Here is a 26,375-nt window from a genome sequence, read left to right as displayed (position 1 = left end):
TTGTTATGAATGAACAATTATCAACAATTTAACATTAACCAAGTTAGTCTCCAGTTTACCACCATAGAAATTAGCTCAAAGCTATTGGAAAACCAATAATCTGTCAGTAACGGAAATACCCGTCTGTATTCATCTCGCTATCACCCGCCCACACAAGCATTTGTTTTCATTCTGATATACATTCGCATAAAAGATACTAGGCTGTTCTATACATTTCTATTCTACATTTGCTTCAGTCTATCAAAAAGTGCATTTCAACATAAGGCAGGTGTGTCTAAAACATTTGATTTGCCCCACCATCAAGGCAAGTATGGAGTCTGAGAAAGTTATTTGAACATTTTATTTAACTGTACAATCGCATGGCTCTCCCTTTAGAAGTGTGAGGTACTGAGTGTGTGGACGCTGTGTAAACCACTTATCTGTAGACCATGGTCAGCTTGAATTTTTTTTTTTTTTTTCTCCTGTAAGTTTCAATTCAAATAAATCCTAGGGATCTGATTCTATTCTAAACTTGTATGCATACTAAGTTCTCTAAATATGAAGGTGCAACTTTCGCAGAATGTATGTGTGACATGCATTAAACGTGAGATCTAATTGCAACGTGTATGTGTGACATTGAAAACAGCTGTGCATATACAGCTTTGAATTCCTTTGTGTGTGCACGGTTTCCACACTACTTATATGTGCAATTTTTCAATCTATATATGTTGCATACCTTTAATGCATTTTCTGTGTGTGGTTTTCAACCTATATGTATTTTCAGGCTGAAGATGCACTAATTCCCTGTGACATGTACAGTGCTAAAACCCCCTTAGCCTTCCACATTACACGAGTCTGCTTGTGCATTGAAAGATAAAGGAATGCAGGGGTTTGCACCGCGAACAATTTCCTCAGGATGCATTTTATTGCACGAGCATTCACTCCGACTGTGGCTTCCTCTGGCTAATTAACTCCACAAGATCACCGTGGGTAGTAATATTTTGCAACAATATCATGATCGACGAATTAGATCCGACTGACGGGCCACTAATTCTCTTTTTTTTACCAAAGCAATGCTAGATGAAAGTGGCACAAACATGTTTTCAATGCAGAGTAGATTGGGCTTTAAAGAAACCACTTCTTTGTATTCAAAGTAGATGAGGAACACAGGACATGGAGATATCCGCACCTGTGTCCCTATTTTCAAATTGCGTTGCCCACAGTTCCTTTACCTTTTTCCTTGCAGATTTGACCGTGTATGGACAGTTCAGGTTAAATGGGATTTTCTTTAACCGTCTGAATATGGCTTCAGATTTTGGAGAGCCAGCTCGGCACAGTCAGCCTAAAGTCATTAGCAAACCACCTCCTTAGGTGGATTATCTGGAATGCAAATTCCATGGTGGACTGGTCACTCTTCTCCCAATGGACTGCTCTTTCTTCTGACTAGGGTCGGTCCTTCAAGCTCTGAACTTTGAATGATAGTGCTACGATAACATTTGGCGCTGTTATATTTTTTCTCCTTTGTGGCCTGTTCACAAAGGATTTTGGAATGTGTGAACACATATTGGCAAAATGTACATGAAGTGTAAGGTTTTAAGAAAAGATTTTCTAGACCCCAGGAGGAGGGAGTCCTTCTCATGGAGAAGGGGCTAACGATCTTGCAACATACTGAAAAGGCTCTAGGGTAAGGGAGTCATACCCTATAATCTTCTTGTGAACTGTTCCAAGTAATGCAAGGAGAAGGGAGTTATCCTCCTGGTCCCGAACTGGGACTTGTGCTAGAGACACCAGGGGAAGGGAGGCATTCCCCCTGGCTTTATTGGAAACTGCATAGATCTAGACAAGGAGAAGGGAGCAAGTCTCCTGGAAATACTGGCATCTATATTGTCCAACATTCCCAAACTCGCAGAGCATCCGGTAGTCGCCACACAGGTCATTTCTAATCTTATGTCACCAAGGTACCTTTGACACGTAGTGTCAAACAGCGAACATTTCAATTTAATTTAACAAGTTGTTCATGACCTGAGCTTTTTGATATGGTGAAGCACTCCAGAGATTTACGAACATATGGCAGGTCAGTTGCTTTTATATTTATTCCATGCCTCCCGGGTGTTGATGTTGGTTTACGACACTGGTCATTGCATAGATTTGAATTTAAAATCTGTGTATTCACAGATTCTCAACAGAAGTCGGTTATTTTATACACTACCTGGCAGTACCAGCCTTAAAGAAGGATCATTCCGAAACACGTCAGCACCACACAATATCGTGGACACGGCCTTTACATTGAATGAGAGGCAAGAATGCAGAGTGTACAAAATTGGTCACCTATAGACTTTACATCAGCACAAAGTGCTCTAAACATGTAGTCTGCATGTATCACCTGCTCATTTTGGAACTCTACCTAGTCATATAACAGACCTTTGTACAGTTTTGTGTTTGAGTTATACTGCTGAAATTGATATCAAGATCGTAAGAAGCATATTACGACATCTGCACTATTTGTATCCAATGGTGGCTGTACCGTTAACAGCCGTGAATTGGTTTTTCCTCTTCATAAAGTTTTGTTTTGTTTGGATTGAATTGAAAGTAACTGCCTCCAGCAATTATTTATCTACTACTTTGCTCTTGGAAACAGGGCATAGCACCCTTATGCGTTAGAATTTTTTTTTTTTTTGGTTTAGAATTACTTGAAAGCTTGAATGTAAATCATAGATTTAATCGACGGGACATTGTTCCCACAGGAGTGCACATTGGGACTTTCTGTCAGCATGAGTTTGTTGGTTTGCTGATGGAATAATTGTCACACTAATGTTCTGAGTCATCTTTTGTACGTCCAAGAGTGACAGTCTAGTCATCCAATTTGTTATCCAAGATGGCACCCCATGCTTCCTATCGGTTCTCTGCAACCCTGCTTCATTGCGCCCTTGGTTAAGACGCTAGTTCCTCGATGGGTCTGTGTTCCTACTTGTCCCTCTCATGTTTTCCTCTTTCCTGGCCTGTCGTTTTCCCATATTACTTTTGGTAACCTCTCTGCTATCTGTGCTCTCTGCTGCCGCCCTTCATTTTCGCAGCACAGAGTTGCTCTAGTCAGTAAGAGCTATTTGACTCCTGTTCTTTGTGAATATTTTGTTTTGCTGCTGCCCATTGGATCTGAGTTGTCTGCTTGCAATTCTCCTGGAGTATCTTGTACATTTAATCCATTGCTTCCAGAAAAATACTGCAGACTTTACTACCAAGCTTCCTAGCACCAAGTCCTTTGTGATCTACAGACCAAGAACATTGGAGGGGTTTTGGTGCAGAGGTTTCCAAACCTACTTCCAACTTGTCCCAAACCACATGCCAGATTGTATACCACAATTCAGCTCCTCCTGTTGGGGCCACCCGATAACTCAAATGATGTTCAGCCCTCACCCACGTGCGCATTGGCCAGCGCCAATCTTCTAAAATAGGTCCACTTTCTGACTTCCATGGCAATTGCCCGCTTAGCAGGCAGTCCCAATGCCAGAATCTTAGTTACCGCTCTGCCCTTCCCTTGAGGCAGTAGCCCAGGCAGTGTTTAACTGAAGTGTGGTCCCTCACTGCAACCAACCCCAATAACTCTGCGTAGCAACCATTTTAACCACTCAAATTGGGGTAATGTATGCCTGTCGCACTATTTATTTGTATTGTATCCATTGGAATAAAATGTTCCTGGAAACCTTCTGTGTTCGAGGACTCTATTCCACTCACAATCCAAGAACTGTTCCCCTGTATCCATTTGCCATTTAAGACTCGGCTCCCCTGCTTTGTCACATTCAGTTCTGTCCGCCTCATATAGTTCAGAAACATTCTCGCTCATCCATTTGGCTAGCTGCAATAGTACACCATTCACCTCATGAGCGTTTGGTTTCTGTGGAAAGTCAACCTAGTCATCTCTCACCCAGCCATCAAGGTTGCAAACTCCTGGAAGTTAAGACAAACCTCTGGGTGTGCTATACGAAATTCCGAGTAAGTGATGGCTTTATCCTCCACATAAAAGTACTTGGTGACAACTCGCCGTCCCATCATGCCCCCTTCTTCGCACCCATTACTAGTTTCAATCTGCTACAACCTGGGCACAACAGGCATAGAGGGAAACCGCTGTCCCACACCTTTTGGTGGTCTTCCACCGTACCCAGATGATGGTACTCACTGGTGTCATGATACTCCCAAGCTCCCTATCCCATCCCGAGCAATTCCAAAACCTGATGTGGCATGTAATGAACTTGTGGTGGCAACAGTGAAGACGGAAACAAGTGATCACAGTTCAAGGTTGTTTATTAAACTGTATGCAGGTTTGAAAAATGCCTAACCTAAATCTAAGATGCGAGCGTGCGTCGACCATCAAATGAAAATAAGGCAGTTCTAGTGGCGTTGTCAAATTTTAAAAAGGGTGTATACTAAGAAACCTATTGCCAAAACGTACAACTAATACAAAAAGGGTATGATATCTTTCTTTTTCTTGAGAACTAAGTGTTCACAAATCTGTCAGGATGCGGTAGTCTGGGACTCCCTTCCACATGTTTTGAGAATGGGTTAAGGCGGGATCTTGAAGCACAGCACACTCTCAAGCTTCCCCAGCACGAGACGACAGTTTCACTTGCAGCTATCGGAACCGTTGATGACGAAGTCTCAATTCTCTTGAACGTCTCTTGCCTTAGAGGGCCTGATGTATTCAAATAACAAAAAAAATGTTCCTTCAACAAAATGAGTGTTTTCTGGTTTTACTAAGGGTGAGGATTTTTTAGCCCTGGGTCTCCCTCTTCTGGGCGCTGACCCCTCTTTACTTTCAGCCTCCCTTCACCGGGTTCATTGTGGCTTTTCCTTCCTTCACAAGTCTAATGTCTTTTTAAAAAGTTCCAGTGGACCTCCCTCAACAGGGTTTACTCTTGTCAACAGTTTGCCCCCTTCTCGTCCGCATCCCTCTTTGGGGTTCACTCTTGCCAACTTCACATTCGTTTTCAAAGTTTTCGGGTTTCACTTCCTTTGCTTTCTCACAGTTCTTAGGTCAAAGGCTTTCGATTGTACGGGGATTTTGCTTGACCTCCTGTATGACCATGTTGACCTATCTTGGCAGCTCTCCTACAGTCACCTGGATGACAGATCCCTGGGGACTAGCTAAGGTGACACCTTCAGGTTCCTCAATGGAGTCGATTCTTTCATAATCCAACCAGTATAACAGGCCGTATTTATTTGCATTTGTAAAGCTCCCAAGGGAATGCTCTGCTATGCGACTGAACAAACCGATCGACCATGTGCTGCAATGTCGACGCCCAAAAGTATGATCTGAAGTATGGTGCCCTTAAGCCTACTGTACCTGCTGGTAATTGTAAAGCTCCCACTGCTATTCTCAGAGTTCCCCTCCCTCCCCCATCTCCCTTTCATAACAGGGTCAGGGTCCTAGGTAGCAGCCTTCAGCACCATTGGCATTACTTGAAATGTAAGCATGACCATCTTCACCAGCGCCATCTGCCCCATCAATGATATGGAAAATCTGATCCAAAATTCAGTTAGCCTCTCACAAGCAGCGATTACCTTTCCCACATTCTGGCAATACATCTAATCCCAGTCTGAGCTAACCTGTGTACCCAGATATTTGAATCAATCAATCAGTCTCCATCCAGAATTGATCCAAGTCTGGAGGCAACTTATAAAAAGCTGACTTGGATGTGTTAATGGCCAACCGTGATAACTTTCCGAACTCTTCTCCTGTGGCCATAGCCAGTTGCAGAGTCATCCTAAGGTTTCGTACGTACAAGAACACATAATCCTCATACATGCATATGCAGTGTTTCGACCCCACCACCCCCACAAGAAACTGTATCCACAGGTCTATTCTGGTACACCGTACCCAGAGATTCCATGTCCAGCGCAAATATCAAAGGAGAGAGAGCGGGCAGCCTTGCCGCATTCCTCGCTGCACCTGCCATGGACTTGCACCCTGGAGGTTGAACCCCCGTACAGTAATTGCACCCATTCAATGAAGCGGATCCCAAAGTCTAATCCTCTTGAGTACCATCCACTGAAACGCTCAGGAGACTGAATCAAATGTTTTGTACAAGTCTAGACTGATCACCGCCTGCCTCCCTGCAGGCTGTCTGCACTTGGAATAAATCCAGCCTGGTCTGAATGAACCAGTGTCTGCATGTGCGGCGACACGCGGCCTGCCACCACCTTACACATCTTCACATTCACATTGGTCATGGACAAGAGGCAATATGATGCACACTCGGCGGGGTCCCTCTTTCCTTGGCCAGCTTCCCGCATGGACTCAGGGAATTCCCCTCTCTCCTTGACTTTAAGAAACACCTTAAGCAATTTGAGTGCTGATCTGCATACTCTGCTGTACATTTCGACTGTTAACCCATCTATTCCTGATGTCTTAGCCTGAGAGGCTGTTAATTGTCCTTAACACCTTACTCTCATCCACATCCCCACCCAGCCATTCCTGCTGCTCGGTAGTCAATGTCACAAGACCAGATTCATTGTTCCACCATACTGCATACCAAGCTTCAAACCCCTCCCTTGCCCCATATAGAGCAGCGTAACAGTCCCGGAACTCGGCACAGATCTCTTCCCTATACATAACGAGCACCCATCTAGGCCTTTAGCTCCCTCACATGGCAGTTTCCTTCCTGCCTGCCGTCTCTCCTTCCACCTTAACCTGCCTTCTCTCCTTCCAACTTAACCTGCCTTCTCTCCTTTTGAGTGCTACCAGGCCACATATCTGGCATAGCAACGCGCATCACGGCTCTCCCTTACACCCTGCAACATTTCGAATCAGTCAACACATTGGATAGCACCTCCGCCTCCTCGTCAGCTCCTGTTCCAGCCTCGCCACCTTCAATTCCAGGCCCTTAGCTTCCTGAGTAAGAACCTTGTATACCCCCACCATCACAGAAATGCACATGCACGGGACCTTCAATTCCTCCCATTCACTAGATTTACGCAAGGTGGTGCCCCAATTATCCTCCAAGAATTGACATGACCTCACCCACCTAAACCCTGAATGTGCTGCCCTCAACAGTCAGTTATCACACTTTCACTTGGGTATGGGCAGCCAAATTATTTTTCTAGTCCACCCCATCAAGATGGGAGAATGGTCTGACAATGTATTCAGCTGATTCCACCCAATCAAATTTCACCCAACTCAAAAAGCAAAGTCAATATGAGAGTAGGAGGAATGGGCCGCAGAGAAATAGGAGTAACTGCACTTATTACCATCTGGCACATGCCAGGCATCCCTAAGGCAGAGATCCCCCAACCTCCCGTGCTAGGGCTCTCGTTTCTGTACCTGGCTGCCTAACCACAGTGCTGGTCACATCCAGTGCGCAGTCCATCATGCAGTCACCAAACCAAAGAGTCCAATCGCTCCAGTGGAGTGCCCAGTATTTCCCCTAGTATAACCACATACCTCTCTTCCTTACCCACCAGGGTGTGCATGACCTTCAACAGCATGGAATCCTTGATCCATATGAGCACCCCCCCCCCCCACCCCCACCCTGGAGTAGGTGGACAAAACTACCAACTACAACCCCTGTCCACCATGCCCTTAATCACCTGCAGCCCCTGTCTATCCAAATGAGTCTCCTGTAAGATGGCCACATCTACCTCATTCTTGAGATACGTTCAGTTCTTGCCTCTCTCAATACCATTGTTCAGTTGCCTCTCTCAATACCATTGTTCAGTCCTTAACATTCCCGCTAATCATCTTCAATAGAGCCATTTCGTCCAATCTGCACCAAATGCATCCATCCACTGCGATATCGACTCCAGAGCAAAACCCTCATAAAAGATGACAAATGTAGTAATAAACCCTCTATCCCATAAGCCCCCGCCCTGCACCCACAAACCCCAACATAGGATGTATCCCTATCTACCCTTCCATACCCCACACATTCAGTAGGAGCACCCCCCCCCCCCCCCAACACCCGTGTTCGACCCTCATGACCAGAGATTGTGGTGAAGGTAGAGCACTATGGTAGGCTGCTCCATCCAGCTTACGTCGACTAACTCTATGCAAAGAAATAAACAACCCTGAGTGTTTGAATTTCTAGCCTGTTCACATAATACAACCACCTCAACCCATCAAGGTTCCTAGGCACCCCCATAGATGAAAATCCTTAACCCCACCCACCCTCTGCAGTTTTCATCCCACCGAAAGTACTTCTCCAGCTTACATTTCCAAAATTACCATACACAGGAAGAGCAAAAGCAGACCATGGACCCAGATGTTGTCCTCCACTCCCACCTACCCCAAATAGCAACTGCCTACACAGTCGGGTTCCGTGCTCTGACTGGGCACCCGAAGCACCGGCTCCCCCCTCCAGCATGCCGTCCTCTGTCTCACACACACACACACACACTTCCAATGGCACTGTCCACCATAGGACTCCCTGTATGGCAGGGGGCACTCTCCCCTCCTGGTGCAGACCCCCATACAAGTCCGACAAAACCCAGACATCAGCCGGCCATTCATAAAAATCTGAGCGCCCGCCAGCACTCGGGGCTTTGCAGGAAAAAAACATCACGTATTTCAAGCCCAGGTCTCAGAGCCTCCTCCTCACCCTGTCATGAGATTTGCGCTGTTTCTGCACTTGTTGTTTGAAGTCCGGAAAAACCAATACACGCATACCACCTTATAGACCGACATTCTACGTATCCTATTGAGTCACATCTGTAGTTCAAAAACTTCACCACAATGTGTCTCAGAGATCCAACAGGGTTTTTTCCTTCACGTAAACTGTACGCCCTCCCAAAGGTAAACCACAATGACAGCTCCCTCACCGTCAGGACATCAAATAGCCATTCCAGATACAGATCTATACTAGGGCCCTCCTCCGCTTCTGCTATCCCCAGAATCCTGATATTGCTCTGCTGCGAACAGCACTCCGAATCCTCCGCCCTGGCTTTGAGTGCCCTTGTAGCCGCCTCAAGTGCACCCATCCCAGGTTGTAGTTTTGTGAACGCATCGCATCTTCTACATCCCCCACTCTACTCTCCGCTTCAGGCACTCTCACACCCATTTTCTTGAGGTCTGCCCGCACCAGGGATACGTCCATCTTTAGCCTGTAGCTTATCCTCCAGTGAGTTCCTGAAGTCCTGTATCACCGCCAAAGGTTGTCTCATGGTTTCCTCGGGTGGAGCCGGGTCAGAGCCCTCGTCCACCGACTGCTTTTTCTGCGTGGGCTACTTAATCCTACCTTCCCATACATTATTCCAGTTTTTGCTGACCCCTCACCATCTCAAAGGAGGGCTGTCGCAGGTCCAGTTTCAGGTGGTAACAAATTGATCCTTAGTATCACACCGGCTTGATCGGGCCTAAAACGAGAACCCCTCTACGAACCCCTCGGGGTGCAGAAGCAACAACATCCACAGCCCAAGTAATGACCCATGGCAGACCTCAACTCTGCATGTTAACTCTCTCTCTTCACATTGCTACAAGTCAGGGAGCCTGATAACCCAGGCACTCGCACAGCACCCAGCCCCCTACACAAACAGCCACAGTTCAGCCCACCAAACTCGTTGCTATACCCTGTCTACTTTAGAGCAGCTGGTCAATAAAAGATTATGGATGGAGTCTTGCCAGGTGCCCCAGCACAACACCACTCACGTTGCTCTCCTAAGGTGAAGGCCCCCCCCCCCTCTATGGCGGGACTCTGTCAGTCAGTAACATACAGATGAAATGGCACTCCAGCTCTGACCCTCTCCAAACCTGTGCAGCAGCCAGGGCCTCCACTCTCCCCAAACGAATAGGAGGCGCCAATGTCATGGCAGCACACTCGCTGCGGCACTCCCTCGATGGCCCTGTCTCGCTCTCGGCACTCCCTGCTCCTAACAGCGCCTCATACTGTGACCCAACCTCCACAGGTTCAGAGAGGCGATGCCATAAATCTGTGTACGCTCTCGTCGATGCAGGGCCTTAAACGCTCCAGTAAGCCTGAAAGCGTATGTAAGCAGGGAAGAGTCACACCTGACTCCTAGACGGGAGATGTTAAGCTCGCCTGCGCTGTTCGGGCATAAACATTACAGATGTGCTGCTAAATCCGTCTGCTCCTCTTCCTGCTGCAGCTCGGAGATCAATGCCGAGGCTGCAGCATTCCTCCGAAGGTACCGGGCCCCCCTTGGTACACACCCATGCAACGCATTGTGATATTGGGGGCGATGTATGTCCCCAGGCTAAACGGAGCTCAGTCATGGCCATCTTGGTCAGGCTCCCTAGCACCACCCCAGCACATTGATTATTAATTTCAAACCTTGATGTGGCATTTCCTCACAGGTGGGTGTTAAAGAAACCAACGATAAGACATGTCCTCGCGTGCATTTGGTGGAAGTGCTTTTGATAAGTGCTGTCGTCGAAGGAGGCTCCTGTATGCCCGTTTTGACTGAATCATAAATTATTACTTTGAACACTGAAGTACGAGCACAAGCTCCTCCCACCTTTCCCACAACACCTAAAAAGAACGAGGCGCGCGGCCATTTGGTGGAAGTGCTTTGTTGGCTGGCAGCAGGTAGCGGGTGGAGGGAGAAAACTGGTTAAATGTTTTGTTAACAAGGTATTATCTAGGTTTGGTAGTCTTGTCTACCTTCGAGATATGATGGTTGTTGCTCGTTCTATATATATAGAGAAGTTAGTTAACCAGTATAGAGGTAGAAATGGAAGAAAACCGCGTATTTTCGACAAACTGAGATATTGTGAATTTTTAGCGCTTTTGACGAATCGCGGAGTAGCTAAATCGTGTATTTAAAAATTCTGCGAGTGGCAAGGAAGGATTAAGCTGTGATTGTTTTACAGCTGTGCTGTGAGAAAGACGTGACCGATATACATCAGTTAGATGAAATGATTGCGTCACTCAAGACAGGCATGCCGACAGTGAGCGAAATTGCAGCTCGCTCGGAGGATGCTGTTTATACTCCAAAATCAGCCTCTCGCACTATACAGTTGGTGCACTCCAGTAAATCTGCATCGAATGTACAATCTACCTCCCTATTGGTGGATATTCGTACTTTTTGTGCCCCCGGGGTTAAAGTGGGAGGTGGTATAAATGAACAACATCCTGTCCAATTATACTCCAATGGTGTAAATCTGGAGAATCCGGCAACTAACAAACAAGGAATGGTTGAATATTTCTGATACACCGTAGGTAATTAACAAAAATGAAGAAAGATTGAACACACCTCCTGACTCCTTGGTCCTAGCAGGGGCGTTAACTGTAATTGATAACCATATAGAGTCTGCCTATGGAAGACAGCACGCTGATCTGGGGAGGAACAAGGAAAACGTTACATGTGCTGAACTTAAACAAGAAGTTACCAATTCTGAAATTGCATCTGGGACAACTTCCTTAGTGCCCTGCACTAGACGAGAACGTAAAAACATTGAAGAATGGATCTGTGAACGTACATGAGGCAAGAGAACTTTCCCACACCTCTTTCATGTAACCAAGAACGTCAATTTGGGCCCAATATGAGGGATCTATCACGATCACCAATCATATTTTCTCCGACAGCCATTAATTCATTGGTTCTTTCATGCTCATACACACACACACACCCACCCAACTCCTAGAAGTAATCACTCTGTTTCAGTGGAAAAACTCCAAGCGGTACCGGGTAACATTATGATAGGGCTTGAAACTTCTTTACAAACAATGAATGCAGCACTGTTTTCCCTTACACGTCTTTGACATGCTGGATACTAAAATGAATGACAAGCATAGGTTGTTGACACAATTTACCCAGGAAAAGAATTTCAACCATTCAAGATGTCGGTGTAGTGAAATCCTGCCCAGTGATATAAATAACGTTAAAGCTGAAGGAAAGAAAATAAATGAACCAAAAGATAGACAGGAAAAAGTGTTGCTGATTGATTGTACCTTAAATCAACAGGCAACACTGCAACTGGGTGGGAAAACGAAATATAGTGAGTATGAGTGATTAAACACCTGAAATGAAATCTGCTGATCCGTTGAAGGAAAGGATCATGAATTTGTCAGTGATCATTATAACGGGGGAGAAAATGAATGACTCTTGGGTCGGTCATGCCTGTCTTAAATTTTTTTTTTTTTTTTAAAAACAGGCCAAGTTAAAAAAAAGTTAATGAGCCTGTAAAAGATTTGATGGAAAATACAGTAAGTAATAAAGAGCAAAAAGAGGTGCAAACGGGCGATAAGCCACTGGAAAACATAGAAGCTCCTACTTACACAATCTTTGACACAAAAAATGAAGACTTGAAGGTGGTGATAATGGCACTGAAAAAGAAAACAAAAAAATATGAAGACAACAGCTAATTCAAAACCATCAGGTTCTCGCCAATTTATTCAAGCCTTAACTATGCCAAAATCAGCAGTAGCGGTGGCTCGGACCGCGATTGCTAATAAATACCGAAAGGTGTTGTCTCAAAGTGGTTCAAAGCAGACAAACAGGAAGAACCCCTAGCATATGAACCTGTGGATAGTTTAATTCTGAGAAGTGTGCAACAAAAAGCTGACATGGCTAAGTCATCTAAAGCCTGTGAAGCTGAAATGTCTGTACTTAATAAGCCAGCAACTACGATAGCAACTCCATCTGGACTGCAAAGAGAGCATGAATGGTGAAGCTGTGGCAAATAATCCACCTGAATTAAAAGGGGGAAAAGGGAATGACTTTGGACGAATGGAGAGGGACCATTGAGCAATCATTGAAACGATTCTTCTCTCAACCCAATAAGCAAGAGCTGGTAGTACCAAGTGTGAAACCGATAGATTCCCATATAGCAACTGACTCTAATGGTGAGTATTAGAGCTCTGATGCAGCCTAAAGAATATATCAGACGTAGGCAAGTGCTCACTATTCCTATGAGAAATCATGGTTTAAAGTGTCTCGCCCGCAGCCCTATCAATCCTTTATTCTAAACACACAGTGTTAAACATTTTTGCTGATGTGCCAGCATTGGAAGGAATTTGTTCAGGGGATAATGATCAAATAGATTTTGTGCATCAATACGATCTAGCGGTAGTGAAACTGTGGATCAAGTCTGGATTGGTCAAGAATTGTATATGGCAGGCACAATCTGAATTATTTGAACTGGGGTGTCTGTTGATAAATCTGCTCTTGACCAACAGATGCATCTAGTAGGAAATCAATCTTTCTAGAAATCATACTGATCAGAGGGTACAAACTGTAGGACAACAGTTGGATGTGACAGCAGTTAACAGACAAATGATTGATACTAGAGAAACCAGGTTGAACCAATGTTAACTAGGCCATGACACTTTATCTTGCTCATTTTCCTCTTGGAACACCAGAGGCTTTAAACATCTCATTAGTGCAAATGACAACGTGTTGCAAAGTTATGACATTGTGGCGTTCAAAGAGATATGGTTGACCGTTCCTCCTGTGGGATAATCAGACTGTGACCCTAGTTCCTACAATAATGCCTGTAAAGGGCAGGCCTGTGGCTGGGTTTATGGTAGAAGTTAAAATGTCATTGAACATAAAAGTTGAACCTTGGTCCTCTCCCAATAGGTTCATTCAAATGGTAAAAATAACAAAATGTAATATTACTGCTCTCATCAATATATATTGGAACCATGCAGCAATAGCAGATGTTTTTTTTGATGCACTAGAAATGTTAGATCTATTATGGATTGTAATAGTAAACATGTCGTAGTAACAGGAGATTTAAATATAAACTGCATGGAACAATTTGGGGGAACTTTATCCACTGCTGCAATGTGGTGGAATATGTTAATGAAGGAGAGGATGCTATTCAATCTAAATGCAACTAAACAAGGGGACATTCCTCCCCACAGGACATGGCATAGAGCACAACAGGAAGCTTGGATCAGTTATATTTTTGTTGATGTCGAACTGTGTAATCAATAACACAATTTAAGATTGTAGCACAAACTGTGTGATCATGATATTTTGACTACTCGGTGTGTTGGAACTGTGAAAGTAATCCGCAACAAACATCAATAGCTTCTAAAACGACCCTGAATGCAGCCTGTAATAGATTCCATTGGTCCCCTCATTCATTAGAGCACTTGCTTGATAGATTGGCAAGGACCTATAATGAAGTGGCAAGGATTTATAATGAAGCGGTTGGTCCAAGTGTTGAGAAAGCCCCTTCGTATGTGGATGTTATGCACATTTTTAAAGGGCAAAGGAACATATTGCAAAAAGTTACAACTTTTTAAATTGCATACCTATGATCGTGATGTGATTCTTCGAAAAGCCCAATTTAGAGCTGATAAGAGGAAAATTCAATCTGTGAGCATCCCGAAAAGAATCAAGCGACTTAAATCATGAAGGTGTACTTATAAGAATTGGCTTAAAGCAAGACATGCTTTAATGTACCAACAAGACGCAGAGAACATGCTTGTATCTTAAATCTAAAAAAACTGCTAAAATTTGGGTCTTCTAAAAATGTCTCCTACTAGAATTCAGCAGGTGTTCGAAATTAATCCTATACCGGAAGTGGTGTGGGCGTCTTTCTAGACGTCATTGTATCCTGATTTGAATGTGAGAAGAAGTAATGAAATCGGTGAAGAATGCAACAATGTTGATATCCAATTTGACCTGCATGATATAATTTTGTGTATTTATAAATTATCATCATCTCATGCTTATGGACCGGATGGGTTGTCCAATTATGTAATTTACAAACATCCTGTGGCATGGGTGCAAAAATTTGACAATCTTTAAACAAATTAAGACCCATTATTTACCCCCATCGTGGAGAAAGTCAATAACTATCCCAATATACAAAAAAAGGGACAACCGTGATCCAGCTAATTCCAGGCCAATATTGGAACTAGATATCCCTAGTAAATTGTTTGCAAGACTTCTCCTTAGAGATTTGAATAGATGGTTAGATAACACAGGCACGAGAGCCCCAAATCAAACCGGCTTTGTCAGTGATGGGTACAGCCATTAACTTACATGTTTTGCAAGCTATCAAAAAACAAGAGCAATTGAAGGGACAAAAGGTATATACCTTGCATTTATAGACTTCCAAGCGGCGTTCCATTCTGTATCCAGAGTATTGCTGATGGAAAAACTAATTAGAGCAAAATGTCCGAATTACTTAGTATTTTGGATTAATGAACTCCATTCTATAAGTACTGTTCAAACTAGATTACCCTTGGATGGGACCCTATCTGAACCAATTGAGACAAGTAGAGGATTGAAGCAGGGATGCATTCTGGCTAGTACACTTTAATTTTATCATCTCTGATGTGTGCATTGATTTTATGAAGATCATTGCGGATGCTCCGCGACTTGGAGCGCATGCAGTCCTCTGGCTGTTCAATGCTGACAACCTTGTGCTGTTGGCTAGAACTCAAAGGGAATTACGTGCTCTCCTATTCTGTTTGGGTGAATTTGCTGATGCAAACTTTTTGAAAATCAATCAATCCAAATGTAAAATTAATCCTAGGCATGAATGAGCGGCTCGATAACAAATCTAGACCTTGGGAGTTACAGAATGTAAAAATGGAGGTGGTGTCTGAATACAAATGTTTGGGCCTTACGATCAGCAATGATCTAAATGACAAACCATATTTTCGAGACCTGGATCACAAAGTGAGAAAGGGTATCTCGCAGGCTAAGATTATACAAGCAAAAAGTCGAATGGTAAATTGGTAATGGGAAATGTTCAGTATTGCTGGCTATGATATTTTACAAGCAAAAAAGTCACTGCAATCTTGACTTATGGTGCTGAGACGCGTAACTATGTACCAGAAGCAGTGTGGTCAATAATGGAAGGAAAGTTTTGGAAGGCTGTACTAGGTCTGCCTCAGACGACATATGTTTGCCCTATACGCCAAGAAATGGGTATGTTGTCCCCATAAGAAATATATGCCTGGTAATTACTCTCATATCGTAAGTACTTAATGGTAGTAGCTAAAAATTCTGTTATGTTTACAGTAGGCAAGTATATTCTATAGGCGGATTGCTATAATGTAATGAATTGGCGCTCAAACATAAGACTTATGGAGGAGGCTTGTATTGATGATATCCTAATCACTAATCCTGGAAGAGCCAAAATAAAATTATGGTGGAATGATTGGATCAATACAGGCGAATCATGTGGAAAATTGAGACTATCATTGAATCATCCCCACAGAATCAAACTCCATTGTGTAGAACAATATATAGTAAAATTCCCAGACCCAAAAAATACTCAATTGTCTGAGAATAAGGTTGAACTTGTGTCATACGAATGAGGTTCTCTGTATGCGAAAACAGTCAAAATGGGGAATGTAGATTTGTGTTGCACCGAAAAAACTTGAATCATTAAACACTTGGTTGTTGAATGTCCGGCATTATCTGAGCTAACAGAGCATTTTTTTAACACTTGATTCAGAAGGATTCCTCATTGAATTCAGATGAATTGTGGTCTGTTATTCCATAGTTGGTTGACAAAAACGAACCTGGCAATGATTATGTTTGTAAAACCTATAAACTTAATGGAAAAATAAAAGAATTATGGAGAAAAGTAATGTGCAAAACTGTTTTTAATTGTGTTAATTTCGATCAGTGATTTGAAACAGTAGAAGCTATTTATTTTTGTAAATGTATTGAATTTTATATTGAATTTTCTATCTTGCAAACAAGTTTATATGATTGTATTATGTTAAAATTGTACATATTTGAAAGATTGTCTTTGTACAGCCATAACAAATCAAATAAAGACATGTCCTCCAAGCATGGTTTGTTTTTTATGTTCAGCCAGTACATCAAGGCTTTATCCAACTCTAGATAAAGCAGTGTTAAAGGACTTGCCTGTTTTTTTAAGAGTGACCAAAATGAACTTCTGCAAGGGTTCAGATGTGTTCACCATATTAGACAAAATCTTTGCTACCGTGCATTTGCTGAATTTAATTTTTGTATTCGGATTAGTAAGCAAGCACCTAGCTAGGAAGCAACACAGTTCTGTGCAAGTAGTTTGGGGATAACGGACGTCTCTGGAGGTTTCGGGTTATAGTAGATTGGATTTATACCTGGAGTAGAGGATCCGGAGTAGATTTGCCCAAGGCATTTCCTTGCGTTCACTAGCCATGGGAGCCTCTGCAAAGCCATCAAAGAGGCATTCATGACTCTGGCGAATCAAGACCCTAATTAGAATCTTAATGGCTTTGTTTATTCTGCCAAATATAGGGCAAGGTGCGTGACTACAGGGTGTTATTGGGAGAAACCTAAGGTGTCTAGCTCCAAATAAAAAACTGCTCTTGTGAAGCTGAGAACGGATCCGACTATCGCAGCCTTCCCTGGACTGCCAAAAGTTTGGTGGCAGTTGTGTATGGGGGCATGGGAGGGAGACTGTGGGGCATGAGGAGGAGTGCGCGTTCACAGCCAAATTTCCCTTGCTACCATTCGGCCATAGTTAAGGGAGGAGTTCAACATTTCATGGCATCTAGTTTCATATGCTTTATGCTTCCTTCTAGTGAATGTGGTTGGGTTTGCACTGCTGAATATTTTCTTTGCCAAAGTACATCAGTTACCTTGAAGTGACATTTAGGATGCATTGGCATGCAGATGCATGCACCCAGTGTTTGTTGTGGCTGTATTTGGCCTGGTCACATGGTATGTTGTGCGAGTGGTACCTGGCCTTTTGGGGGTGGTTTTTAGTGGAGTCTGGTTGACCCTATCCTTCTATTGCATGCCACTTATTCATGTTCATGTAGTGTGTAGGATTGTTCTCCACTTCTAGGATGCGTAGCTGCTGTTTCATGTTTAAAATTTCTTTGATGGTACATTGTTCTGTCATTGGTAGTCTGCATGTGATTGCATACTTGATTGGATGGGTGCATGTGTGCCAGGGCGATGAGTGAGTAGTGTCTGCGCTGAACCCTATGCAAACAGGCTGTTGCTGGTTTCTTTGGTGCATGATTTTGACTAGGTTGGATAGTTTTAGGAGCTGTTCTGGGCGGCTGGAACCTGCGAGTTGCATTTCCTGGGGTGACACTGCTAGTATGTTGCCAGTTCCTCAGCGGTTGTAATGTTGGTTTTTTGTGTGCCCATAGAGATGGTGTGAAACTAATACTAGGCACGGTGTAGCAGTCGCTCCACGCAATAGCTTCAATGGTTCTGGGGTTGCCGGTTTCCGGAACCCAGTCACCCTGTTAGGTTTTGCCTGCCTGCTGAGGCAGTGGTGTGAAAAGTACATTTTTCTTGCCCACTAGCCACCTTGTTTGCATGTATGTTTGTGGGTCGAATGTGTCTGTGATGGTGGTGCGTTGCTGCTGTGTACTGATGTCGGTAGACTCTCCTCGTAGTCCTTCCTGATCCTTATGTGGTGTGCTACCGAAGAGCAGGTGTACATTGGAGTGGCAGAATATTAGAGTGGATGTCTTCTTACTTTTGACTTTTCTATTTTGTTTCCGGAGCTTTTCATTGGTACTGACCACCTTGAATTGTCGAGCTTTCCAAACAGTTTCTGTTCCCAAATAAAACTTGGTAGAATCCCGGTAGCGAACCTTCCTGCCGACATAGCTTTTAGTACAACTGCAGTGTATCCCTAGAAAGTGAGACTGCACGTTTCACACACCTGAACAGCCTTCACTGAAACACAAAAGCTCGTTCATTTCCAACAATGCCCAAGGTTGTAATCTGTTTTTACAGATGTTTTTGCTGGCTCAACATTGGGCTTGTGGAGCCAGTGTTTCTATGAACTCGTACACCGACAGCGTTTTGTAACCTTTACTGGTCGCCCCGAAGCTGCCTTGGAAGAATTAGCTTTTGCTTAGTATGTTTTTAGTTTCCATGTTGCTTCTGCATTCAGGGCGTTTTACTAGAATGCGGTTCGTACACTTTTTCTCTCATTGGTGTGCCGCAGACCGCCTTAAAAAAAAACACATTTTATTCAAACGGTGACATCACCCGCCTCCAACAAGGTGACGGCGAAACACTGACCCAGTGGCAAGTGAGGTCGCTCCGCTGATGGCATCTGGTTGCGTCGCCGGGTCATCCGCTGCTGCACCCTGTTCCTGTGAAGTTTGAAGGCCAAAACCGTCTCCAGGTTCTTTACCTGGAAGACAATTGGCATAATGCAAGGCCTTCACTGGGTTCTGTTTGAGCCCATTTGTTACTGACCATGCCGTGCTGCATCAAAACACTCTGCAGAAAACGCTGCAGGACGAACGAGGCATTCATATTTTCAGCAGCAATGGAAAAATGGGTATAGTTTGTTCCAGGTGTGTTACAAGTATCCAGTCATGTTGCTTAACATTTTATTCCTAGTTACCTCTATTAGACATTTTGCATTTTTTTAACCTGACAACTAACATGCCTAAAGTTAGATCTGCCTAATAACTGTGCCTAGAAAGTCTACAAGATATTTAGATTGAGAAACCAATATTGGTAGTGGTTTAAGCGGTAGACTAGACAGGGTAACGAGGAGGAAGTGAAGGGGCACGGAGAATGGGAGAACATGGAAACCGTGAGTGGAGGGGCAAATGTAAGTTAAAGTAGCCAAATAAAAGATGGGTCTGGGTAAAGCGAAGCAATGCAAAGGCAAAAATAAAAGGCAAATTAGACAACTTAACATAAAACCTTCCGAATAAAGGAGGAGGGGGTAATGGCATCAGCATAGTGTCTAAAAATGAGGGCAAAACGAACTGAACATAATTAAATATAAAATTCATGTCTTAATGTGAAATGTAATGTTTTGTCAGTCTAGAATACACAAAGCAATGTATATTTTTAAGCATATGTGTTGTCATTAAAGCTCAATTGTATTGCCTTTCTCTTTTCCTTAGACAATTCAACCTCCGCATGAAAAGGGACACTTCACTCTTTTCTGAAGATTTTAAATTGGAAATTGAAGGGCAAACTGTGGATTATGATACTTCCCATATTTATACTGGTCAAATTTACGGTATGTTTAAACAGCAAGTTAAACTTTAATTTTTTCTTAGCCTGCAAGTCACGAAAAAAGCTCCTCCTGTATGTTTTCTAGTCCTAAAAGATTCTTTTTATTGGTCGTAAGCAATGTAATTTTATTGGTCTCTAGCAAAGTAATGACGTTCTGTAATCTTCTGGTATTTCCAATGCGGCAACATGTTGGAACCACAGTGCAGTGGTGCTGGGCATTTCTTAGTGTTCGCATGTCTCTGAGAGCACTCGTACATGGAGCACTCCATTTATGATGAGATTACATTGTCTGTTTTTTCTGTGAGCAAAACTTCCTATTGGTTGGCATCTCATTGCAGAACGAACGAATGAAAGGCTTCATTATTTATCCCTGCAATCGAATCTGCATTTACATACACTGTCTGCAAGTACCACTAGAAATAAGAACTGATTCTTGGTAGCTTAACGGCTAACCTCTAGCTCCTCCTCTTGGCCTTTCAATGAATAAGGCTGCCCCTATTTTTTATGTGCAATACAATATATTGTGACAGTGTTCTGAGTCGGGTGACAATATAGATTGGTTTCCAACTTTTATTCTTAATCTGTTGACATGACATCCAATATACACTAGTAACCACAACCTTAAAAGGATAAGTATATGAGCAGAAAGGATACAGACTCCTGGTTGGTCTTCTCAACCTTCAGTGATGAATCCTCAAGGAAGAATCCTTTCTAATGATTCCACTCAGTCTGAAGTATTTACAGCAGTGTGAATCGCTCGAAAGGATGAATAACTAAGCACAGCCTCCAATCTGCTATAAGAAAAACACTTGATAAGTAATAGAACCTTGGCCAGACTTTATTATCTGCACTAACCTTAATTGATTAGATGACTTGAAGTAATGTGAAGAACCAGGAATTTCCAGATGGATCCAAAGGAAACGACAAGGAAGGGAAGGTTAGTGGGAATCTAAACCCGGGCGGAACGAGGGCCGCACTAGAGTCGGGATGGTGCAATCTGGATAGCGTTCATTGTTCAATGCACAAAACACTTTAAGTAACCTGATAGTTGGTTAGGTTCTCACTCGGGTGCAGTCAGTTATTCATCCTTGACTTAATGAGTTCAAATAATATAGCATAAGAAACGAAACTAAAAACCCCTGGTTTGTAAAGCAGCTCCACCTCCTGAAGCAACTATAACTAATATAACTTCCGGTCCTCCAACAGTAACGTAGAATGAGATAATAGAATGCTGAACTACAGTCTCATACCTTAAATGATAAAAGCACGCATCTGCGGTTAGCACAGCGCCTGTGGAGGATAAACTGCAGCTTGAAGTATAGGCGGGAATAGATGGCTGTTATCGTAGGAAGCCACCTCAGGCTCGTAGACTGGGAACTGCACACCGCCGGATTCTTTCACGTGGAGCAGGCGACGACCAGGAGTTGCAGGTAATGCCGATGAGCCAGCAGGAAACGCGGACGGCAGGGATGCCGCCGCGATTTTCACGTGGAAGCAGGCAACCACGAGGAATGCTGCCAGCAGGGAACGCGGACGGCAGGGAAGCCGCCGGCAGGGAAGCCGCCGCGTCTAATATAGAAAGTGCTTAGGAAAGCACTCGACTCGCTTAAGCTGGCGGGTACAAAGGAGTAGCCAGGAACAGCCACAGGGAAACAAAATCCAACTTGGCAACAGGATACTCCGCAAACACCAAGGAATTCCGTTTGAGACGACTGCACGGAACGCAGGAAAAGCTTAATCAGAAGCAACTAGCGTTCAGAGAAAAGGATCTAAATACGTGCCCTAGGCATGTGACTAAACCATGTGATTGAATGCAGCTTCAGTAACGTTTAACAGGAAGTTTGGAGAACAGTCTCCATTTGGTATAGAACAGCTTGGCCGCCGTTCTAAAGGAGTAGGGATTCCTACTACCACACCTCATAGGTGAGTGCGTGACATCTGTTCAGACCATTGGGATTCTCATTCTGGGGGGCGATCCCTGTTCCCTTTCCATTGTCCTTATAGGAGCTTTCCTAGCCCAAGCTTGCTACTCCCATAAGTTTTAAATATAGAGATTCTCTAGCCGTGTGCCCTCCTGCTGTCTAGTCTGCCCATTTCCTAAGAAGGGCCTGGCCTCCGAAGCCCTGCACTCAAACTCCCTCCAAAACTTTTAGTAACCTAGATGGGGCCCTTTGATTGGCAGGGTGTGCCTTTCATCTGGATTAGTCTTTATGCCCTAACAGCCTTCTCCTCCCACCATGCCAGTCTTCACCCTTCAACTTCCGTTTCTATCACCCTCTGTCTTCTGCACTCGGTCTCCTGACCTTAACACTTCTCGTCTCTTGGCCTCCTACCTAATCCTGTCGTCCTATCACTACTCCTGTTTCTGCTCCACTCAACCAATTCTAAGGGATATGGTGCTCTGTTCGCTAAACCAAACCCAGGGATATAGTGTTCTGCTCACTAAACCACCGCCTCAAACCACAACTAGGTATACAGTGCCCTGTTTGCTTACCTTCACCTACCAAAAGTAGCCCCCTAACTGAAGTCTCATTTCTCTCTCACTCAGCCACATACATATAAAGAGCCAAAATTGCTACTAAGGTCATATTCCAAACATGTTGCCTTCACACTCTCCAAAACACAACAAATCTCTTAAAGTTGACCTCCACTTTCTGTGCCCCTATAGACATGAAGTTGTCCTTTCACCTCTGACGTCCCCAGCACATCTTAAGCACATCTTTCATTGCAAACTGCCTCTGCTGCCTTTTTATAGCCCCACCCTTCCTGCCTAAAAGATTCTATGTGCTTCCATTAGCTACCCGAGTTAGCTGTTTTCCTGGGCCAATCACTAGCTAAACTAGTCCCGGTCCCTCTCACCGCCTCCCCTTGTGGGATGGGACTTCCCAGGGAAGTCTTCATGAGGCCCTTCAGTCCTGCCCCCTTTTTCAGTCGCCATTTCCTTCCAGTCTCCAATGTGGTCTCTAGCATTGTACTCTGTTCCCCTCCTAGTTAACCCTGGACAGCTGTTCTACTTTTAGACACAGGGTGAGGCCATCCTACAAAGTGTTTCAACTGATGTGCCTTTAATTCCTACTCTTGCGTATAAGATTCGTTTTCCCAAGATCCCCTATATGGTAGTGCAAGTAAAGTTGGTAAACTATACACAGGCACATATATTTTTTTTAAATGATTAGCCAAAACCGACTTATTTGCATAAAGGCACCAATGATAAAGATGATTGAGAGACCGGGTTGGGTTTTGTGAAATGTTTGGGGAGCAGTCTATCTGACCACCAAGGTTGCAAAAAATAGGTGAGAATTTCTGCAAGGTATACTTTTTTTTTAAAAAAAAAATACAAGATATTCTACTAATTTCATGTTTTAATTATTAGCAGTTCAACCCATTTTATTAGGAATTATGTTCAGTGTCCCAAAGACATCAAGTAAAACTCGCTGCATATCCCCTGAAACTGCGTGCAAGATTAGCAGGATCATATGACAACTAACGTAAGTTGTCTGAATGGAAGAACACGATTTAGGAGCCCACCACCAAGAAACAGAACCTGCAATTCTCTTTAAAAGGTCTCAATGCATACTTTTGTGCAGTGGTGTATTTTAAGCCACCCTAGTATAGTTCAGTCCTGTTTGCCAGAGTTAATTATAAAGGGAAGCCAGAACTTGGGAGAAAGTGGAGTGTATTTTTATGTTGCATGGTAGGGCATGTTGTATAGACGTGGGTAAGGGGGGGGTGGGACGCTTGCCATGTGTGACTTATTCTGTTGCTCTGTGTATTCCCTCTTCATGTGTGGTTTCTTTTGTCATGTTTATTCCTTTGATATTCTGGGATTTATAGAGTTGTATTTGTACTGTCAAGGGAGTAAGTACAAGATTGAAAATAATAATAAAACAGCTCAGATTGTCCCTATGTAGTTGGATATAAATGAACAATAAAGTGTACTTAGTTAAGTTGATTACCCAGCCTCCCACTCTAAACTTTCCTCCATGGACCCGGAAAATGTGCCCTCGGAGTCCTATTACAGAGCATCTGGAAAACGACCGCCGACTGAGAACACAAGATACCCTCACCGGCCAGATTATCTCTCTGAAAATCCACCACCACAAACCACCAGGACAGACCCGGCTGACACATTGAGCGCTCAAGGCAACCCAGGAGCGGGGACCACATACCAGTAACCACAGGCACTCATTCCTACCAATACGCTCCACTTTACATCAACAAACAATAGCGGGCAGCTACACCCCTCGATCAATTCGGTCTAGCTGCACACACCTTCATTGCTCCTAGAACACCTCAACAGCCTGGTAGAACGCAGCTATACCCCATGAAAAAATAAATCGGCCTTGCTGCACCCTTGGGAAGAGAGCTCAGGGGCAACGTTCTCGCCTTGGAAGCAAGACAGAGCAACACAGGCTTGATCCCCGGGTCCGCGGTTGGAAACCTCCTGGGTATTGAGCGAGTTATAAATAACCAATTACAATTACCCATCTCTTACACAGGCCTCACAGCAGCCAGAATGCAGACTTGCAGACCTCCCTCCTTGCTACGCGGATCTACGTGATCCGACCGCAGCTGATTTTGTTGCGCTGGAAAGTTTGCATGAGAAATGTATGAACCACAAAAGGCTTGTACATTTCTCATGTGAACACACTTTCAAAACCCCTACATACCCACACTCCCACCCACACCCTCAACACACCCCCAACATAAACATACCTTGCTTACCTTCTCTTCACGCCGAGTCCCTGCAGCGCCAGTTCCCCTTCACTTCCGTGATTGGAAACCAGCGCTGCAGGGTCCTTTTTTTCTTTTTTTATACTCTAAAGTGAGCAGGGTGTTGCGGGGGACGCCCTGCAGTCTTTTTGATTATTTATTTTTTTTATACTTGCCAACAATGCTACCACCAAAGGTTCGAACTTTTGGTGGTAGCATTTTTCGGACTTTTTGTACGGTCTGACCTTTTTTTTTCAGTCCGATCATACAATTCCTGCTGCGCACATTACACTGATCTCTCGCATCCATCGCACCACACCTAGCATTACAACACAGCGAACCCTGCGCAAACCACACTGGCTGCACACATACTAAGTGTACCCAAGCATTATATGCTACACTAGTCTCTCCACTGACACGGACCACAGTCCCCAAGGACGTTCAACCCACAGCGCTTTGGGATCATACCAATGGTACATCAGGCTCTATGCAAATGCAATATAAAATTATGTAAGTCACTGTCAAAAAGGGATTTTTGGAGTGTTCCCTGGACTACTCTACTACTGTAAATGTCCCCACTGGATCAATTTCCTCTGCCACAGCGCCCCTAATCACCTTGTAGTGATTCCGGGAGCCCTGTGGGAAAGTTCTTTGAATTCCCTTTTGAGCTACCAGTTTGATTCTCCCGTTTTAGGCCTGCTTTTGTGCATTATGGTACTTTGTTGGTGGCAGTTCTTTATGTTGTGCTGCTTCCTAGGATCCATGATGCATACCACGTTTCTGAGGTGTGTATTGCATGCTAGTTGTTATAGTCTGTGGATTTTGTTTTGTGTTGAGTACAGAGCAGCCTAATGTACCATGCCTCTGGGAAACCACTCTGAAGATCAAAGGAGACCTTTCCAGGACACAGGCTGATGGGCGTTGGGTTCGAGACAGAGGCACCAATGCACATAGTTTCACACATACGGGGGACAGGGATTGGTCCCTTGCAACTCTCCACACCCCCTCTGAGGTCCTTGGCCACACTTGACCGGGTCAGACCAATGACATTACTAAAATATTTAGTATAGCTCTGCGATTTGTAGTATTACTGCATCTCTTCCTTTTATCAAGCTAGTGCTTGTAACTTGTGGTTGAGTTCACTTTGTTTTAATGAATCCCCATCAGTCTTGCTCTCAACACAAACTCTCCAGCAGGTGTTATTGAACACTTTGATGTTGTCCCTTGTGAGAAACCGGAGGGCTTTCTCACTTCTGGACCCCAGGGATTAAGGCCACAGCCATCGCCTTTGGAACTAGATCGTGATGGAGGACCGGTGCGGGAGGATCACCTGAGCAGGGGGTCCTTGGGGCAGTTGGAAGATTGCCCTCTGGAGAGACGTGGTATTCCCCACCCCCCGGCCCCCCCACACCTTTCTGACAAACCCCTACCCAACACTTCCACCTTTTTATAGGTTCTGCATCCTGTCCTGTTGCCCTCTTCCTAATTCCAACGGGTGCTAACATTAAAGGGAGGCATAGGTGAAGCAATTTCTGGAGCTTGTGGATCTGCTTAGATCACATGCTCTGCATAGTCTGACATAGTGGAAGTCAAGAGTATTACAAGATTTGTTTTCGAAACGCAAACTGACGTCGACAGGGCATGTTTAGTAATGCTATCCCTAGTGTGACGTGTACTGTACCCATGGTCCTTCACCAGTCGAGGTCTCCAATTTGTTTGTTTTTCCGCCATCATAGTCTGTCGCAAATGCAGAGTTATCTTCCAGGCTGATACTTTTGATTGGCTAAAGTTGTATCTATAGA

At 44.0% G+C, this 26,375-nt stretch overlaps 1 protein-coding gene across 1 annotated transcript in view; it reads left to right on the top strand.

Moving 5' to 3' along the window:
* ADAM10 (ADAM metallopeptidase domain 10) overlaps positions 1 to 26,375 on the top strand; it is a 1,301,929-nt gene that overhangs the window by 387,875 nt on the left and 887,679 nt on the right. The window contains exon 3 of the mRNA XM_069624354.1: positions 19,746 to 19,864. Coding sequence (XP_069480455.1) covers positions 19,746 to 19,864 — 119 coding nt within the window. The remainder of the gene's footprint in view (positions 1 to 19,745; positions 19,865 to 26,375) is intronic.

This window comes from Ambystoma mexicanum, chromosome 11 (genome assembly GCF_040938575.1).
Source record: "Ambystoma mexicanum isolate Mex_15411 chromosome 11, UKY_AmexF1_1, whole genome shotgun sequence".
Classification (NCBI taxonomy): domain Eukaryota; kingdom Metazoa; phylum Chordata; class Amphibia; order Caudata; family Ambystomatidae; genus Ambystoma; species Ambystoma mexicanum.
This window is presented reverse-complemented; position numbering and strand designations above follow the sequence as displayed.